An 18,557-nucleotide genomic window follows, 5' to 3' on the forward strand; every position below is an offset into this window, starting at 1 on the left:
CTTTTTCACAGATAATTTGGTTGCCTCTCAGTACACTCACCTCCTTATTTTTTATTGCTGTACACCTCCAAGTTATTCAAATATAAATACATAAAAACACACGAGAAAATTATGATTCCCAAATTAAATATCTAAGGCATTTTACAGTTCTCGTGTGAAGTCCTAAGTAATTTTCATATTATTCTGCTGGTATGAACTCCTACGGACTACTTTATGGGAATTCACACTAAATTGGAGCGTTTTTTTATATTCAATTTTTTTCTTTTAAAAAATGAGAAAAAGTAAAATTTAAACAATGAAAAAAGTGATATTTAAACTTACCAATCAAACTCTGCAAATATTTTTTAGTCCCATTGAGTAGTATGTTCCCTACTATAGCCAAAAGTGATTTTGAAGCAAGGACCTCATTCAATTCAGGAGGAAAATATTAAATTACTTAAAATCTTCTGGAAGAAATATAAGCAAAACTTGCTCCCTCTCTTCTCACAAAAATCACTATCCTAAGAAGGATATTCAACACATCCACAGTGAACTGCAGTCCGTGTATGACTGTGTTTAAACAATCTTACCCATTCATGGAATTGCACTGGACATAGTTCTCTGTTTTGAAAACATTTATGAGAAGGTATAATACCTCAGAAAAAACCCTCAATTATTCCTAAAGCAATAAATTCAAAAAAGATAAAAACTGGAAAACAATCACTATCAGTGTTAGCAGTAGTAGTTTTGCAGTACAATTAATTAATATTTATAACTACTTTAGGGACAATAAAAATGCATTATTTTCTTTAAAATATTGAGAAATAAACTTGGAAAATTAATCAGATCAACTTCATTAAAAATAATTTTAAGAGTTACAGTTAGTGAAGTGGGCAGCTTGAGGCACAAGGAAAAGAATATAACTGGTTAATATAAAAGATGTGGTAATAAATATTATGTTCAAAAATAAAATAATATACTGGCTATCCTGCCATTAATCAGTGCTCACCTACCTCAACACAGATTACCTGTTTCTCTCTTTCTTAAGGTATGGTTTGATTAAAGTTCCTATTTTGTTGGTGTTAACATTCAGTTATAGCACAGGACCCAAACCAATAGGTTTGTGTATTAAACAAAATCATAGAAGTCATGCTAATGCAAAGCTCCATTATGAAAGGCCAATGACCATCCTTCACCTGAACTCAGAACAGGAGATGTTCCTAATAAAATAATGTGTCAGTCCACATATTACTGCAATACAAGTAAATGACAGCACCTACTAATAACTACATTACTTGTTTGGTACACTTATTTCTACAGATTTATTAAACACTGTACCTTGTCTGTCCTCTATGAAATACTCCCTGTGCTTCCGCCAGAGTCTAAATATAGATGAAGGATTAGTCACAAACATTTTCCCTCTCTTTAAGCTCTTTCCAACATCTGTGCAAAATCCCTTACTGTGAGCCCTGCCTAAGCCTCTGTAGTTTTGTTGAAAAATAACATTAGAAAACAATGAAGGAGAGAAATTTTCAACTGAAAACTGCACAAATCAATTTCATCAAGTATGAGAACAAAAAATATTGACCTTTCATTTCAAATTAGGGAAACAAACAAGTCCTTGGCAGAGTATGGTGTTCTAATATGACATCGTAAAATTTTGTTTTTTCTTATGGGATTTTTTCAAACACATTTAGCAATTTTTCAGATAGTCTAATCATTATCTAACGCTTTGCTTGTCTCCTTACTACCTCAATTTCTGCATTGTTTAGCTTCTTCCTTTGGATTCCCGTTTTTGGAATGGCCCTTCTGCTCACTGCGTAAATAATACATGTTCCTTTAATCTGAATATCTCAGTCACTAATTCTAGCAGTAATTTTAATTTATAGGTTAGAATAAAGATTTCTCTTCACTGAGGAGAAGAGGAAAAGGAGGAGAGAATTTCTCCTCCAATTGCACTAAATATTAAAAACACAGCAGTGCCCATTACACCCTATCAGTTTCTCATCTTGTTAGTGGTTACATGTTATTAATGCCAAACACATTAAAATGTCTCTAGTTGAACTGGTCCCATATTTTTTTCATATAAATACATATCACCTCAAACAGAGAACTACTATGCTTTGGAGAATTTAAAAACATAAAAAGTATTGTTTGTATTTTTTCCCCTATGCTGTAACTTCAGAGCTAGTAATGATATACTGAATTTGCTATTCCGGTTCAACAATTCAAATTCTGTCATTAATCCTTGGTCTTTATGTTCACAAACAAATTACAATATTGGAAATGTCATTAAAACCTTAAAAGTGGATTGCAAAAAAAATGCTACAATGTTTTAATTCTAGAAGCTTTTTAACCATCCCTGAGCAAAATAATATTGCAGTAGCTGGGCAAAAGCATACAATACAGTATAAGATTTTAAATTAATAATAATGGTTTATTATTATTATATAAGGCTATTATTAATATTTTTAATAAGGCCATGGTATGTAAATGAAACCTTTGTTTGAATTTAGGGAAGTAAATTTCATTTAAATAAAATTAGATTTGGTGAGGCTACTAGTTTAACTGCCCTAACTCTTGCAAAATTACTAAAGATTCTCCATTAACCACAAGGGCTCAGCATGCCTTTTTTCAGGTGCAAATAAAAAAGTTTCCTAAAATAAATAACATTCTGTTCATTTGTTTTAACTTGACATACCAATTTTACAAAAATATGTTTTGTGAACATGAATAGCATTCCAAATTATTTAGGTAATTTCAGGTTATTAAGTAAAATACAGGAGAGAACAGACATGACTTTCTGTTGCAGAACCAAGAAAAACAACTGTTTTGAGGAAGTTTTTAAGTTAAATAAATGGTGCTAATGATGAACTGCTAGGGATTAATTAGCTAACTGAACTAAAACACTCATACAAGGAAACTTTCCTCTACAGTCTTTCAATAATCAACTTTTGAGTTTTACAGATATTTGGACGGTGACATAAATAATTACAGAGAATATGATATCTATGTCTAATAGTAGAGTAAATTTTGCACCAGAAAAATGCTATTTCAACAAACAGGTCAATCTTGAATAAACCAGCTCTGAATACACTGAATGTGATTAATTCAGTATCCCTTCATTTACAGATCCAGAATTTCACAAATCCCCAACTGCTATTAGCTTTTATCCAAAATCCTTTGAGTTTATGGGGCTTCTCCATTGACTGACATTTCTTATGGCAAGGTTTCTTTTTGTGTTCAATGTAAACTCATTGGATATTCTGAGCTCCTCCACAAATTTTTCTCCTTTACCATCCCAGTGGTATTCTAATCTATGGGACTTCACTGCACATTCTTTGGTGTCTTCCTTTGACAAGAGGTGGATTCCTTACAGTAACACAGCTAAATACAGATAATGTGAGAGTTTTGCAGCAAAGAAAATAGTTTCAAGGTTACGGGTTGAAGAAACACCTGTTTACCATGACTGTGTACAAATCTCAGGACCTACTTAACCACTACTATTAATTATCACAGCAAGAAATGGAGTTACCTCCATATAAAACCCTCACACATCAATATCAACTGGTGCAGAGAGCAGAGGATTTCAGAATGGAACTGAGTTTAGAGTAATTATTGGAAGTTGGGTTCAATACTTCCCCCAGGGCATTTTAGAAAATGATGAAAAGCAACATGTCTTCAACTGCAAGGCATGGGAAGGTTTCTTTTTTATTTCCTTCAAAGTGATCTTTTGTCCAAAACTGTGATTCTTCTGTACAACTTACATGTACTAATAGCCCAAAGAACCAGTAAATCAGAAGGTTAATTGGACTATTTTAATTATTATACGAAAGAAATACTAAGGACAATGAACACAATCTAAAGAAAGCTCACTGTAATTTCTAATATGTTTTTGATGTGAAAAAGGATGCTCAGTTCAAAAAAACTGAAATAGAGCCACAATGATAATTTCTTAAGGTACTTTTTAACAGTATTCTGTTGAATGAATTTTGATTTCTGTTTTCCAGGACAGCAGAACATGGACTGATCATATGGAAAGAAATAATGTTTAATCAGTGCAAAGCTAAGTAATTCATTCTGTTTCTAATTTATCAACACACAACCTTGTTAGATATTTCAAATGTAACAACACATCAAAATCTACTGATCACATAGCAAAAGATGCCCACTGATAAATCATTCATCGGCAGGAAAAGGTTTAAAGAACAGATAGCAATTAGAGGTTTTTTTCCAGGAAAGAAAATGATATATTACTAGGATCCCAAATTTAAGCTATTTATGCTCCATTACCAATGCAATTAACTCAGTACATAAGGAAAAAGTCTTACCTTGTTTTAAGTATATTCAGAAACTGCAAAATTTCTGAAAACTGTATCAGTCTAAGGGCTCTTAAAAATCTTAAACCTGCAGTAAAGGAAAAAGAAAAGCTATAGTAAAGAATAATTCAAATTATAACAACATATCACAACAACAGTGATCAATTAAATCAACGTTGGTAGCATCCAAAATGTCAAATACCTTTGAAATGCTCTTCCATATTTAATTGTTCCAAGATCCTTAACAGGTCTTTTTCAAATTGATTAAATTTATTTTCCTAATAACTGATGTATCCTACCAGAAAACATTAGTTTATGTAGGAAGTCATGGGTGGAGACACACAGGCTGAAAGCTAAAGGGATAAAACCTCACTGAGGTTGCTGGTAATTCTAATGCACATGTCTTTCTCTTCCAGGTTGTCAAAGACACACGTGGGTGTGGAACGCCTCAGTCCTCCAAGCTCCCACATTGCTTAGTGAAAAATAAGAGATTATGGGCAATAGATCTGATAACCTGGATAAAGTAGACTGTATATGCCTGATTAAATTCATAAATCTTAATGACGTAAAATCTTTTATTGTAATAATGCTCCTTATCTCCACCCTAATTTCAAAAAACTCAAGCAGAACAGAAAAATGACACATTTTTTCTTAAAAATGGCAAATTAACTATATTTATTTGCATCAGTCTATAACTGTAGGAGTACATTACACTTCAACTATTAAAGAAACAACTATTTTTACAAAGAAGCAACTATTTTTAAATAGAACTGCATTTTTATGTAGAAATCAGGTTGCGTGCATAGCAATTCCCAGACAACCACAAAGTTGGCAAGACAGATACAAACAGAGTTTGTGCAGGAGAAAATACTATAGGAGATTAAGGGATTAAATTATTAAAATAGTCTTATGCTGATAGTAAATTATTTGGCTGCAGATCTTTGGCATATGAATAAAAGTACATTGTGTATTATACATATGCACCGCTTATAAAATTAAAATAAAGCTCGGAAGATAATTTTTATTAGAGAGTACAGCCAAGAGTTACATAAAAGTTGTGTAACATGGTATTGCAACTGTGACAGTGAGGTCCAGGGCAGCTTCTTCTCATACATTCTCATTATTTTACTCACTTCCAGTGCTAAAAACCATTTTTGTTTCTAGAAACTTAAGAAAGACATCCTAGCAAACATAAAAACCTGGTCACGACTTTTATTATCTCACCAGAATAAGAGGTTCCCCTCAAGAGCAGAGATGCATGTGGAAAGATGTGTTTAAATCATGACATTATTCCCGCAGTATTCTTGGAAAGTTGCTAAATAAAATTTTTACTCTTGCTAAGGCTTATAAGTAGTCCTGCTAAGTGGCCTTGTTAAGACACATAAGTAGTCTTAAAGCACACTCCTGTCTATTACATGGATATAAAGTTTCTTTTTAATTACCAACTGCAGGGAACTCTGAAAATTAATCACAACTTACTAAATGGATTTCGGGATCTAGATGAAAAGTAATAAGATGAAGCTTAATAATTATAAATGTCAGATCTATTTGCAATTAGAAGATGATAATTTTAGATCATATTGCTGAAACTGCGAGACAAATCCCTCTGACCCACTTCCAGCAGTTCCCACAGCTGCTACTCCTATCCAAAGAGAAGCAGTTGGACAAGGAAGGAGAGGATCTTTCCCAGCTCTGTTCCATCCAGCTACCTTCCTCACTCTTCCACATCCCTACAAACTTTTTTGAAAACTGCCTAGAGGAAGAAAAACCTTTCCTCAGTACTATATCTGAAGTTAATGAGATGACCAAGTTACCCGTTGTCATGTTTCAAAAAGAAATCTGAGAAACATCAAAGTTAGCAATAACACCTCTATCTCCAAACCAATATAATGGTTAAGATACATCTAAGTTGCTAAGACATCAAATAATAGAACAAAAATACTATGGTTTCAATGTATTTTCTGTGAAAGAAGAAAATCATTAAGGATGAAGTTCTGCATTTGCTACAGCCCACACCACTTTAAAGAATTCCCTTCAGAGAATATAACTTTAAAAAAAAAAAAAAAAAGTGGAGAGTTTGCTTGAACAGTTTAGCTACAAAATAGAATTGGCTTCCAATTGTAAAAGCTAAAGGAATTATTACATGGAAAGCATCAAATAAAAATTTTCAGGAACTTCTGTGCATTACCTGCTTTGTGTGGTTCAAAAAAACCAAAAATGAAATGAAAATGACAGTTTTCCCTATCATGATGGCAAATTAATTCTTTCCAGCATTCTAGAGTTTTCAAGACACAAACAGATCTGCTATTAAATTCCTATATGCATCTCATTGTATGTGATTTCCACAGAATTATACAATAGTCTGGGTTGGGAGGAATCTTTAAAGGTCATTTTTGCCCAACCCTCACTGCAATTAGCAGGGACATCTTCAGTTAGGTTGGGTTGTTTAATCTGACCTTGAACTCTCTTAGCCTTTTCTCATAGCAAAGGTGTTGCATCCCTCTCATTACTTTTGTAGTCCTCCTTGGGACCCACTCCAACAAGCCCATGTCCATTTTCTGCTGAGGACCCCAGAGCTGGATGCAGTACTCCAGGTGGGATCTCACAAGAACGGATTAGAGGGTAAAATCTCCTCCCATGCTGCTTTTGATGCAGCCCAGGGTATGACTGGCCTTCTGAGCCATGAGTGTACAATGCTGGCTCACATCCTGCTTTTCATCCATCAGCATCCCCAAGTCTTTCTCTGCAGGGATGCTCTCAAACCCTTCCTCTCCAGGCCTGCATTGACACTGGCAGTTGCCCCAGCCCTGGTGCAGGACCCTGCACTTGGCCTTGTTGAGCATCAGACGGTTCCCATGGGTCCATTTCTCAAGCTTGTCCAGGTCCCTCTGGATGGCATCCCATCCTTTAGGTATGTCAACTGCACCACTCAGCTTGGTGTTGTCTGCACATTTGCTGAGGGTGCACTCGATCCCTCTGTCCATGTCATTAATGAAGATATTAAACAGTGCTGGTCTCAATATGGACCCCATGAGGGACACCACTTGTCACCTATCTCCATCTCTACTTTAAGCTACTGACCACTACTCTCTGGATGCAATCCAAACAATTCCTCATCCTCCAAACAGTTCACCCATCAAATTCTTCTCTCTTCAGAAGGAGAAGGATATTGGGGGTGACTGTGTCAAAGGTCTTAAAAAAGTCCAGATATAATACACCCATGGCTCTTCCCTTGTCCACTGATGCAGCCACTACATCACAGAAGGCCATTTCTTTGGTCAGGTGGGACTTGCCCTCATTGAAGCCATGCTGACTGTCTTGAATCACCTCCCCGTTCTTCATGTGCCTTAGTATAGCTCAGAGGAGGATGTGTTCCATGAACTTCCCAGGCACAGTGGTGATGCTGACAGATTGGTAGTTCCAAGGGTCCTCCTTTCTACCCTTTTTAAAGACAGGTATAATTTGCTTTTTTAAGTCACCAGGGTCTTCACCTGACTGCCAACAGATGGGTATTCCAGAATAGTGTAAAAAAAGAGCTCTGAAAACTGATACAAACAAAACACATAAAAGGACTGGACGATGTCAGGGCTGCAGCTGGCAGGTTTGCATAACCTTATTTCCAGGCACTCACAGTATCTTGCTTTCAGGGGCTGAGCATACAACCATTATTTATTTCACTGTTTGCAAGTGAAAACCACTATTCCTGTTGTTTCCACAAAACCATCAGCATAAAGAGTCAGTCTGCCAAAACAACTCTACATAGTACGGAGAAACTACAGTGCACAATGCACCAACGTGCACACCTCCCCAGCAGGTGATACATGCAAAGACTTTGAGTGGTCTATTGGTAACATCCACTAACACTAGAGGAACCAAAGCAGATGGGAAAGGGAAATTCACACTCTTTAATAATTATGTCTAAAACTTGTCTGTGAAAGAGATAAGAGGTGCTGTCTGAATGAATCTGTTTGGTTCAAGCATTGAAGGTTTGATCCTCTAGTGAATGATGCGCATTTTGAAAGACTGCAGCTAATCTGGAGGTTTAAGCCTTACAAAAAGCTGCAGTTGAAAATGAACTGTAAGGATAAAACACAGATGAAATGAGTTTGCCTCTAAATGTATGGTTATTTATATCACCTTAGACTTAGCGAGGGGATGATGTATCAACTGAATAATTCCGAGAGAAAAAGTCCACAAAGCACTTTATTCTAGTGCTGGTACTAATGACCTGTGGAAGCGTGCTTGCAATCATACGTGCATGTCATCCGTGAACAGATGACACAGTAATCCTCACAGCAATAACTTTGTTTCAATGAGACTGCTGTCAAACTAAAACCAGACTAAATTATTCAGTAGGTAGCTTACTACGAATCCACATAAGGACAATATTAAAATAAGTTAAATAGAAAAGATTTTGATCGGTCTAACTTAAGAATAATTATTGACAAAGTGTCTGTAAAAAACAGCCTGTCTATTATGATTTACATGTAATCAGTAACACAATGCCCCATCCTCTCTATGCTCTCTCACTGTTTTCAAATCAAATTTAACTCACAACTAAGATGATTTTATCTCTTTCAGGTCTACAAACTCACCAAGGTTGAAGTTTATTTATGCATCCAAAATAGCAAGCAAAATTCTGTAACAAGGGCACTTGCAAAAATTCCCCCTTTCACAAAGCTGTTTCAGCTAAATACACAAATGCGTACAGCTCTCCTTCCTTAACATTTGGGAACATGTTTTATACACGTGGGGAAGATTCTTTTAATATGAAATACCTAATAAACTGGTTTACATTTAAATTATATAATCAGTAGTTCAGAAAGGATAATTTTCTTATGTATTACGGTAAAGTCTATTCTAATTTTGCACATTTCATGGGTCCTGTCTGCTAAAGTTAATTGCAAACTGCTGAACAGGATGCTCAGGAAGAGCTTGCTACATTGTCTCTATCATATAACTCACCTTTTTCTTGGCAAGAGGTTTTATATCAGAATTTTCTCATGGGATCTGACCAGAATATGATATAAGCTTCTATACTAAAGTTTATACCAAAAAATAAGTACCAAAACATTGAATGTACCTAGAAAATCTCTCTAATCAGAGGAAAAATATACAGATAAAATAATCAAAGAACTTCTTGAGTTTGTTAGTTTTCTGCTTCCAAAGGGATGACTAAAATATGCCTGAGAACTGGAGTTCATTTCAGCTGCACTGCTGAGGACAAACCTAAGGGATGTACAGATTTCAAGACCAGAAAAAAACTTCTATGATTACCAACCAAATTCCTTTAACATTATGAGACAAAGTGTTTTTGTCAATAGTTTCTGCCTCTAGTACAATAATTTGAGTTGTAGGTATGATGATTCAAATAAATCTTCAACTACAACACAGGATTATATTCTTACTGAAAAAGTATTTGTTTAGATACCTGTGTTGCCTGTATAGCAAACAGATCATTTTCAAAATACACTGAAAATGTAAAATATGTGTGTAATGTTATTTCAGATACTGAGCAGAACCAGCCTTCAGTAACTGGTCACTAAGAGAGGTTGATACTGCCAAAAAATCGGTCTTACAGAAATCAATTATCTGTTCAATTGGAAGCAATATACCATGTTGAAATACTGGACTAGATCTAGAATACAACAGGAGTAATTTTTTCCTGACTCTTTACCAAGGATGCAGTAAAATGGATGCTTTAGAACAGAATAGTGACACAAAAATGGCCAATAAACTGTGTGCCAGTAGCAATGCAATTACAGTGGAAAATTATTTTATCTATAAAGTGTACAGCATAACAAACAACATTATTTTAAGCTTTATTTGACTTCACAATCTTAAAGACGCTGAAATAGGGTATTTTCTTGTCTGTCTGACAGCTCTCCAGTCTCTCTGCTGAACTGATGCTTTCCACTGGATTAATATAGAGCAGCACTCAGGATTACCCGTAGGTTGCAAACCCCACAAAAATGGAAATTTACCATTTTAAATCTTTAAAGAGGAAGGTAAGGAAATTATGGCAACTATACTTATTTGATTTCAATGAGATTCTAATACACAGAAACAGGTATTGGAATATTTCTTCATTCAACATGAGAGGCCCATCGACAGGAAAAGCACCAAGCATTACATTATTTCTCACCAATGAGATACATAATCCCTTTCTTATTGCCTTATGTTGCTTATTTTTTTCCTTATTGACAACAGTATATCCAAAATACTGGTTTAAGGATTCAATACACAGAGATTCTCTATACCGTTTCTATTCCTGACCAACCATTCACCCATTCATCAGAACAGTATCGTCATCAAACATATCAGTGGGTACTTCTACCCTAGATTTACCGAAGACTGAAAAAAACCCCCAGAATCCATATTTAGGAACCTTTTCTGAGACATATATGATGGAGAAATAATTTTTAGGATGCAAAACAATCCTATTTTGAATGCCTTCACACAGTGCAGCAGAGTTATCTGAGATCCCACTCCCTGCAGACAGGCTTGAAAATGAAAGCTCAAAGGAAAAAGACAAGAAAAAATAGCAGGAAGGAAAAGGATCTACAATTCCCTGGAAGCAACACAGACAAAATATTTTTATACATTTCCTCACCTCTGTTATGCAACTTTACAAGTGGGGAGAACAACCTGTAGCATGAAAAAATCAATGCCCTATGACAAGGATGGTAAAACTAAATCAAATTCAGAATCTACACAGACTTCATACTAATTGCCTTCAAACAATGTTGCATCAAAGATTTGTTAATAAATCTCTCTGATGCACATTTCTTTAACTTACTTTCACACCTTTTGAAACAATGACAGCAGTTTCAAAAATAATTTTTTAATAACGCCAACATTGCAGAAAATTACATTCTATCCTTCAATAAAGACTGGATTACTTGATAGTGGGTGAACACTGAATCCCTTTGATGAGGGAGATAGCAGTACATTGCAGCATGTGAGTTTGGGAAGGAATTCTTCTTATAAAGCATCATAAACACTTTAGCCTTCTTTTTTTTCTTTAAGTTGAAAAATTAAACAGAATTATCCTTTCTGGAAGATAATAATCCTAGCACCAAAGACAGTACAACAAAAGTTTTGAAGAAAAAGCTAAGATTTGGACCTTACCCCAGTACGAGCCGACCCTATAACAGGACACCAAGGAGTTTCGCAAAGTATGTTGTTCTTCCTTTTCAGGGACATTATGTCCAGCTTTGACACGATATCCATTTTTGAACAATTCTCCATGAGATTTTTTACGCCTTCTAGTAATTTTATAAGTTTCCGTATGCGTGCCCCCAGAAGGGTTGTGGTAGACTAAAATCTTGCTGGGAATCATGACTATGTATCTTCAGCTTCAGGAGCACTGCACGTAAGTATCGTGGTCCACTCTTCAGTCACGGCACTCACTAATAGCGAAGATAGTCATACATTTACCCTTCTTTTTGCTAATTCAGCCTCAAAATGGAGAGAGAGAGCTCAGAGTTCTTTCTTTAATGGAACTTCTCTTTGGAAGCAGATTTGTTTAACTGGACACAGGATAAAGTTCACCTTTACATGTTGTTATCAAAAGATAATTCAGTATAATCTAGTCCATTTCTGTTAGCACGAAACAAACAGAATGAATTCAAACACAAAACTCAGCTTGACAGAACAGACTAAGAGTATCACAAACTGGATGGACAAAATAAATCACAGAAGCAAGCAGGCAGTGCAGATGCTCCTCTGATCCGTGATGTATTAGAGCTTAAAAGCCATCTTCTATCCGGATATTACCACATAAGCTTCTTTCGGATACACCAAAGAACCACACCCATTGATTCAAAACCGACAAACATGATGCTGTTCACTTGGAATGAACAGGTACTCTCATAAAGAATATAGTTCTTATAATTCATGCACATAAAGAGAATTGGTTACTGTGTGCTAGTTTCATTTGCAATTTCACGTATCTGCCTTCCACTTAAAGCTAGTATGCAGAAGGCAGAGGTCATATAATCAGCCAACTCTTTCAGGATTTATTCCAGATGAAATTTTAAAAAAATCAAAACAGCAAATAAACACAACAACCCTTCATCCAATCCCAGTTAATGACAGCTATCTTACTGAAGGAAGGAAAAGAATGAACACCAAAACAATTAAGCCATCTAGCAAGAGCATGAAGAATAGAGTGATTAGCTCTCTCAAGCAGATTCACTCTGTGAGTATTCATAAAACTGGATTTCTGTTCAGTCAGCTACCATCTCATTCAATTGGATAAAGCTCTTTAAATTAAAATGTAAATTGCATATATTACCTTCCATGACAGATTATATGTTTTCTTAATGAACTTTCTTGCTTTAAGGATAACATACACACTTCATCTTGAAAAGCTAAAAGCTATCTTCATAGCTATCTTCATTTCGAGGAATATGCATATCATTCCTTTTTTTTTTCTTTTTGGCCCCAAAGGAGCCACAAAGATATATAAGCCAAAAATATACCAATGCCATCTGGAGTACAATGCAAAGCAGACACAAAAATAGACTGCCCTATGTGCTCATATGGAATGTACAGGATTTCAAAGCATTTTGAAAATGTTATTAAAGGGTGACAATGCCAAATCTAGAAAAGGGGAGAGTATTACACACAAATTTTAAACCTAAGTAATATGCAGAGAGTGAATCAGAGGCAAAGTACTTCTGTGACACCTTTACATAGTAACGTTTAACACTATGTTCTTACAAACAACCTGGTCAAGCTCCCACTGGTCAAAATATTCAAGTTCCACTGAGTCTAGTGGCAATGGTTTTTGACACGTTATGCATGTATGCTGATATGTATAAATAATATATCTGTGTATCTCTGAGTTCTTGAATCATTCCTCTCAAACTGAAAGATTTGAACAGGGTAGTACTTATCCGTGTTACTAAACACATCTTGTACAGCTCAAACTGAAAGAACATCCTACTTACTTTTTACCATATAAGGCATACTATTTTCCTTTCCTTTCGTATCTCCTCTTGAGTAGTATTTTAATCTTGTTATTATCCAATTTTAAACCTATCATTAGTGTACTTTGTACTTAGTACAGCAAATGTTTGGGTTTCGAATCCATTTACCTTGCAAGCATGGAACATCTCTAAAGAAAAACAGGACCCAAGTAATAAATAACAAGAGCCAAGCTGTTTAGTTTACATAACCTATTATTTTGGGTTTAGTAATTTGACAGTATTTATTTAACTCCCTCAGCTCCCTGCCATAGCCAGATTTTCATCAATTTTCTCCATTTTCTGTCAGGGCACTGCTTAATTTGTTGCATACATCAAAATCCGAAAACATACGTTAAATGACAAAAACTGAGAATGAATCTAAAATAAACCTGTTCCACAAATTAAAAAAAAAATATATAAATTTCAGCAGCAGCAGGATGATAGTATATTGTGATGAGAAGTACTCTTCCACATCAGACAGAGCCACACAAAGCTGTTGGTATTACTCTCTTGTGCAGATGTTTCTGCTTTCCAATAGAATATTTTTTAGCATTTAGTTTTACAATCTGATTACTCAAACAGCTTTCTGTTTTCAGTGACATTCCAGTTCTCAACCATCTATAATATCTATCTACTATTTTGTCAAATTTTTCATATTAGAAGTAAAATCAGATTACAGAAAATTGTTCTCTATATGTTAATTTTTTTTCAGTTTCAAGAAAAATACCTTTTAGATATTCCATCACCTAGCTCAGATGAGCATCTGAGTGAAATTCTGGAGTCCAATTAAGTAGATGAAGATGGTGCCATCAGGAAAACAGCACTGTTTCCTACCCCTGTGAAGGACAGAGTCCACGGCCTGCTGGTCTGAGGTAGAATTAAAATTCCTAAACCCTGGGTTGTCAGGAATACCTGATGCCTGCAGTCTGCTCTGAAGTATTTAATCCAAACAAATCAACATATATTGTAGTACAGAGCTCTAGTATGACTTTTAAAAACTTACTGTTCTTTCAATGCTACTTACAAGTGAAGTTTTCCATATTTTCAACAGAGACATATCCTTGAAGCATATCACTCTGTGACTCTCCCTGAACTTGCCATAAAAATGCACTTATATACTTATGGAAGTATTGCTATAATTAAATGACAACTTGCTTCCAAAGTCCTTCCAAATGTGACACTATTAAACTCAAATATGCAGGAGAAGAAAGCAAGACTTCTCAGCAGCTAAGCTCTGCTTTACCTTTGGCTATACAGGGACTAGCTACTTGCTGTATCATCTTGTGAGAGACCAAGGAAAGATTAGATCTTTGCCATAGAAAACCAATGTATTGGGTAGAAGAGGGTATCAAATTATCGTCCTTTAAAATACAGGTTAGATAGGGATGACTGATTTGTTGTTCTTTTGTAGGATACTATGTGCTTGCAGTTGTGCGCAAAAGCACAACCTGTAAAAATCCACAGAACAAAAGGAAACCTGCCAAGGAGAAACCTGCTGAAGAGAAAAATAACTTTGTTATATCCTGTGACTAATATCTCCTTGAAAATTAATTTTTCATTTACAATAAGTGAACACAGAATGTTCCACATGCTATCTTTCCTGTCTTTCAAATTGCTACTTCTGAAACTACAGCATAAACCCACCGCTGTACACAAAATGGCCCATAAAATTTTAATTGGTCCTATTTCGAAAATTATAAAAGCATTATTCATAGAAAAAAAAAATAACCCATTGTGTCTGAATATAAAAACTATATCAACTACTTTTTAGTACAGCTTTTTAGCATTGCCTATAGGTTATGACAAAAACAGAGCAATGTTCATCCTGCAAAGAATTTACCATTCATTAATCTCACTAAATTATTTAGAAGGTAAATTTATGATCCAAATTTGAGTTCCTGAGAAAATGCATGTAGTAGCATTATGTACTTTTTTATCTCCCGGTCTCAAAGTCTTATGATATTAAACCATCTTCAGAAAGCCTGGCACTAGCAAAAACAGTCACTATATATGTAAACATTAACTTTCCTACTTTACAGCACTTCAGGCAATGACTACGTCATATTCCATAAACCAAGCAGAGATATACCAGTAATAAATGAATGGCAGATCTTTACATAAAACCAGAGTGTATTAACTTGTAAGCATCACATATTACAAAGGAAGTATTATTTTTTAATCTTACAGTTGTGTAATCCTTTCCAGATACTCAGGTCCAATTCACATTAGATGTATAATATGCCTTTTTTAATTCTTTGATTTGGGGAGAAAAAATTAATTGTACACTTTACTGATGATGCTACTAAAACCAAAATGACTCTTCAAATGAGAGGTTACACCTCAGCAAGCTAACGTTACAGAGAAGTGGCATGGAAGGTTGGAAAGTTGGGATTTATTTTTTAAGTGACCATTACAACTCAGTATAAAGTAGTTTCCCTTCCTGAAAAATGACAAGTTAGCATCTTATGTAATTTTCCCTGGCATTCACCAGGAACAAATTGCACTAAAATCAGGAATATGCTATTCTGAGAGGCTGTAACCATAGGGCAGAACAAATGATAAGAACAAAGGCAAAGGAAGGACAAAGGCCAGATCTAAAGCCTGACTCATGCTGCAGGACGTTGGTTTAAAAAAAGACTTGCAATGCTGCCTGTCTTTGCTCCTGTGAGTCACAAGGCACGGGCCATAACTGCCAAAGAAACAATGAGCATACTATGAAATAAGACTTGAAAAGGAGTCAAGTATTTTAGTCCTAATCAACTGGTATGATAAAACGCATCCTATTAATTGAGCCTTCTTTAGCCTTTGAGCTGCACAAAGAAAACAGTTAAAGAAGAGATATGGGCAGATGCATACAGATAAGTTAATTATGAGAAACCGGTCTTGAAAATGATAACGCCGCAAAGTTCTTTGTGATTATGTTCCAGGTGCAAAAAAACAGTAATTCCATTTTCTGACCACACAGATGCCAAACTTTAAAATATTCTTATGTCTGTTCTAGAGAAGTGATGTCTTTTGAATGATGTCCTAGAGAATGATTCCTTGCACATGGTGCAATATACATATATAAATGTAAATTTATATTTAAATTTATATTGTAATAACAATTAACAGAGTACTTCGGTTGTTGGGTTAAGAATTTAGGCATAAAATTTCATAGAAATCAAAAATTCTGGTGTTTTAATTGCTTTAGACCTATGCAATAACTGTTGCATAGGTCTCCCTACACCAGGTATCAGCATCTCTTATTTCACCCCAGTGCAGTACTAAACCATAGTCTTCACCTCCTCAGTAGCATATCATGTTTAAACACAAGGTCTGAGTGTCAATTCATCACTGAGTCAAGAATAAATCCAGTATAGGAAGTAGCATTTACAATTCCTCTCTTCGAAGTCATGTCAGACAGAAAATCTGTCTGTGATCTGCCTACTGAGAAGAAAATTCTCACAGAATTTCAAGTGCACAAAAAATGCTGGCCCTAACAGGCCAATGTTAGCCAATCAATAAGAAAAGAAAATTTCTATGCACTGAGTAGATTAGAACCAGTGACTAGTAAAGTAGGTGCTTGATATTTTCCTAGAAGATGCTGTTTCTCCAAATCTATGTATCATTTGCTATTTTCTACTGAATGCAACATATTTCTTATAGGATCTGCCCCACATCCAATTACATTTCTAATTTCATCTAATTTTCTCTAGATGAATTTCCAAGGTGCAAGCATGTGAGCATGAAGGAATGAAGGAATTTGAATGAAACTGTCTTGGTTTGTTTTTATTTTCTGGATGTCTCTGCTTGTATAGGGTTGGTATCTACACTTCACTCGCAATAGGAAGGAAAGTGAAACAACACAGAAAAATCCAAACTCGGCGTTAATATGGAATTTAATAGATAATAAAAGCTGGAATCACACCATTTTCTTTACAAAGTATCCCATCTAATTTGAATTTATACTCACAGTATTTTACATTTAGAGACTCAGATGTTCATTGACTGACACACCATCATGATACATGTTGCCTGCCAACTAATCACTGCAAAAATAACTTTTTCTTAAGATAAGCATTGTCCCAAACACTTCTCTTGCCATTAAGAAATACTTCATTAACTATGCTTTAATAAGTATGTACACTTCAAATAATGAAATTACATAAATATATATAAATTATATAACTACAGTACAAATTTTAATACTAATAAAAATTATCCAAAATTATTTCATAACATACTTAATCACTTAGGTTCATAATTAAAAACTGAACTTCTAAATAATATCATATCTATTATCTACAGTAGCCTTAACATAACAGAACATTGGTAAGAGCCCCTATAGGATTTAAGAGTTTCAGCGATGGAAAATGAGTATTGAATACGAAAGCGTTGCAAAGGTTAAATTTCGAAAAAACACTGCATATGAACATTGTGAAAGGTATTCAAATCGTATGAGATTTTATATTTATCCCACTGGGATTATTTCTTCTGCAGTCACAATGCTGAAGGATCATTACATCTTTGAACTTCACTGGTTCACTTGAATCAACTTCAGAGAAAAGCGTCCCAGGTCAGAATTAAGTGAGCAAACTGATAAAATGTGAAAATAATACTCACTCCACTATCAGCACATAGTGTCAGTGCTCTGTTTGTCTACTAATATTACATCTAGCTCACAGCAAAAAAAGAGCTTTCTGGTAGGCTATGGAGGTATGCAAGTCTAGTATCAACTGAAAATCACTCTACATTTTCAAGCAAATAACACTTTGAATGACCAAGGGGCCATAGTGTGGATGAATGATATTGGTATTGAGTGCTGGATGCACAGTGGTCGGAAAGGAACCAGTGTACCTCTGTGGTGCAGCACACATAAAACTCCTTCAGTTCTGAAGGAAAATGTTCCACACAGTAAGGAGTTGATCAAAGAAAAACATAATCACCAATTAGGAAGACAATAAAGCCGATATATAATTTATACTGAGAAGCAGAGTAACTCAGCGATAATGGAGAACTAAAGACTGGAGAGTTTTCGGTACCTCGGAAATACAGCAGATTACTCATCCCCCCTTAGAAGGGACTACAAAAATTTCTTTTTGATCTTGAAGATTATAGTCTAGAGACCCTGACTTGCATGCAAATCCTCTGCAAATTGAACCTCACACTTAAGATACTACACAGCTGATTCTTTTCAGCTAAATATCCACAGTGATACCACAATACTATTGTTTTGAATAAAAAGAGCAGTCCTTGCAGGATAACACTTAACAAAAGTTAAGTGTATTTAAGTGCATGTATT

At 35.1% G+C, this 18,557-nt stretch overlaps 1 protein-coding gene across 36 annotated transcripts in view; it reads right to left on the reverse strand.

Annotated features, from left to right (window-relative positions):
- The window catches only part of KCNMA1 (potassium calcium-activated channel subfamily M alpha 1), a 463,622-nt gene that overhangs the window by 159,643 nt on the left and 285,422 nt on the right, over positions 1-18,557 (reverse strand). For all 36 annotated transcript variants that reach the window (XM_032695589.1, XM_032695577.1, XM_032695576.1 and 33 more), the window contains one exon: positions 4,311-4,386. In XM_032695589.1, the coding sequence (XP_032551480.1) occupies positions 4,311-4,386 (76 nt within the window). The remainder of the gene's footprint in view (positions 1-4,310; positions 4,387-18,557) is intronic.

Source organism: Chiroxiphia lanceolata, chromosome 8 (assembly GCF_009829145.1).
Source record: "Chiroxiphia lanceolata isolate bChiLan1 chromosome 8, bChiLan1.pri, whole genome shotgun sequence".
NCBI classification, from domain to species: Eukaryota; Metazoa; Chordata; class Aves; order Passeriformes; family Pipridae; genus Chiroxiphia; species Chiroxiphia lanceolata.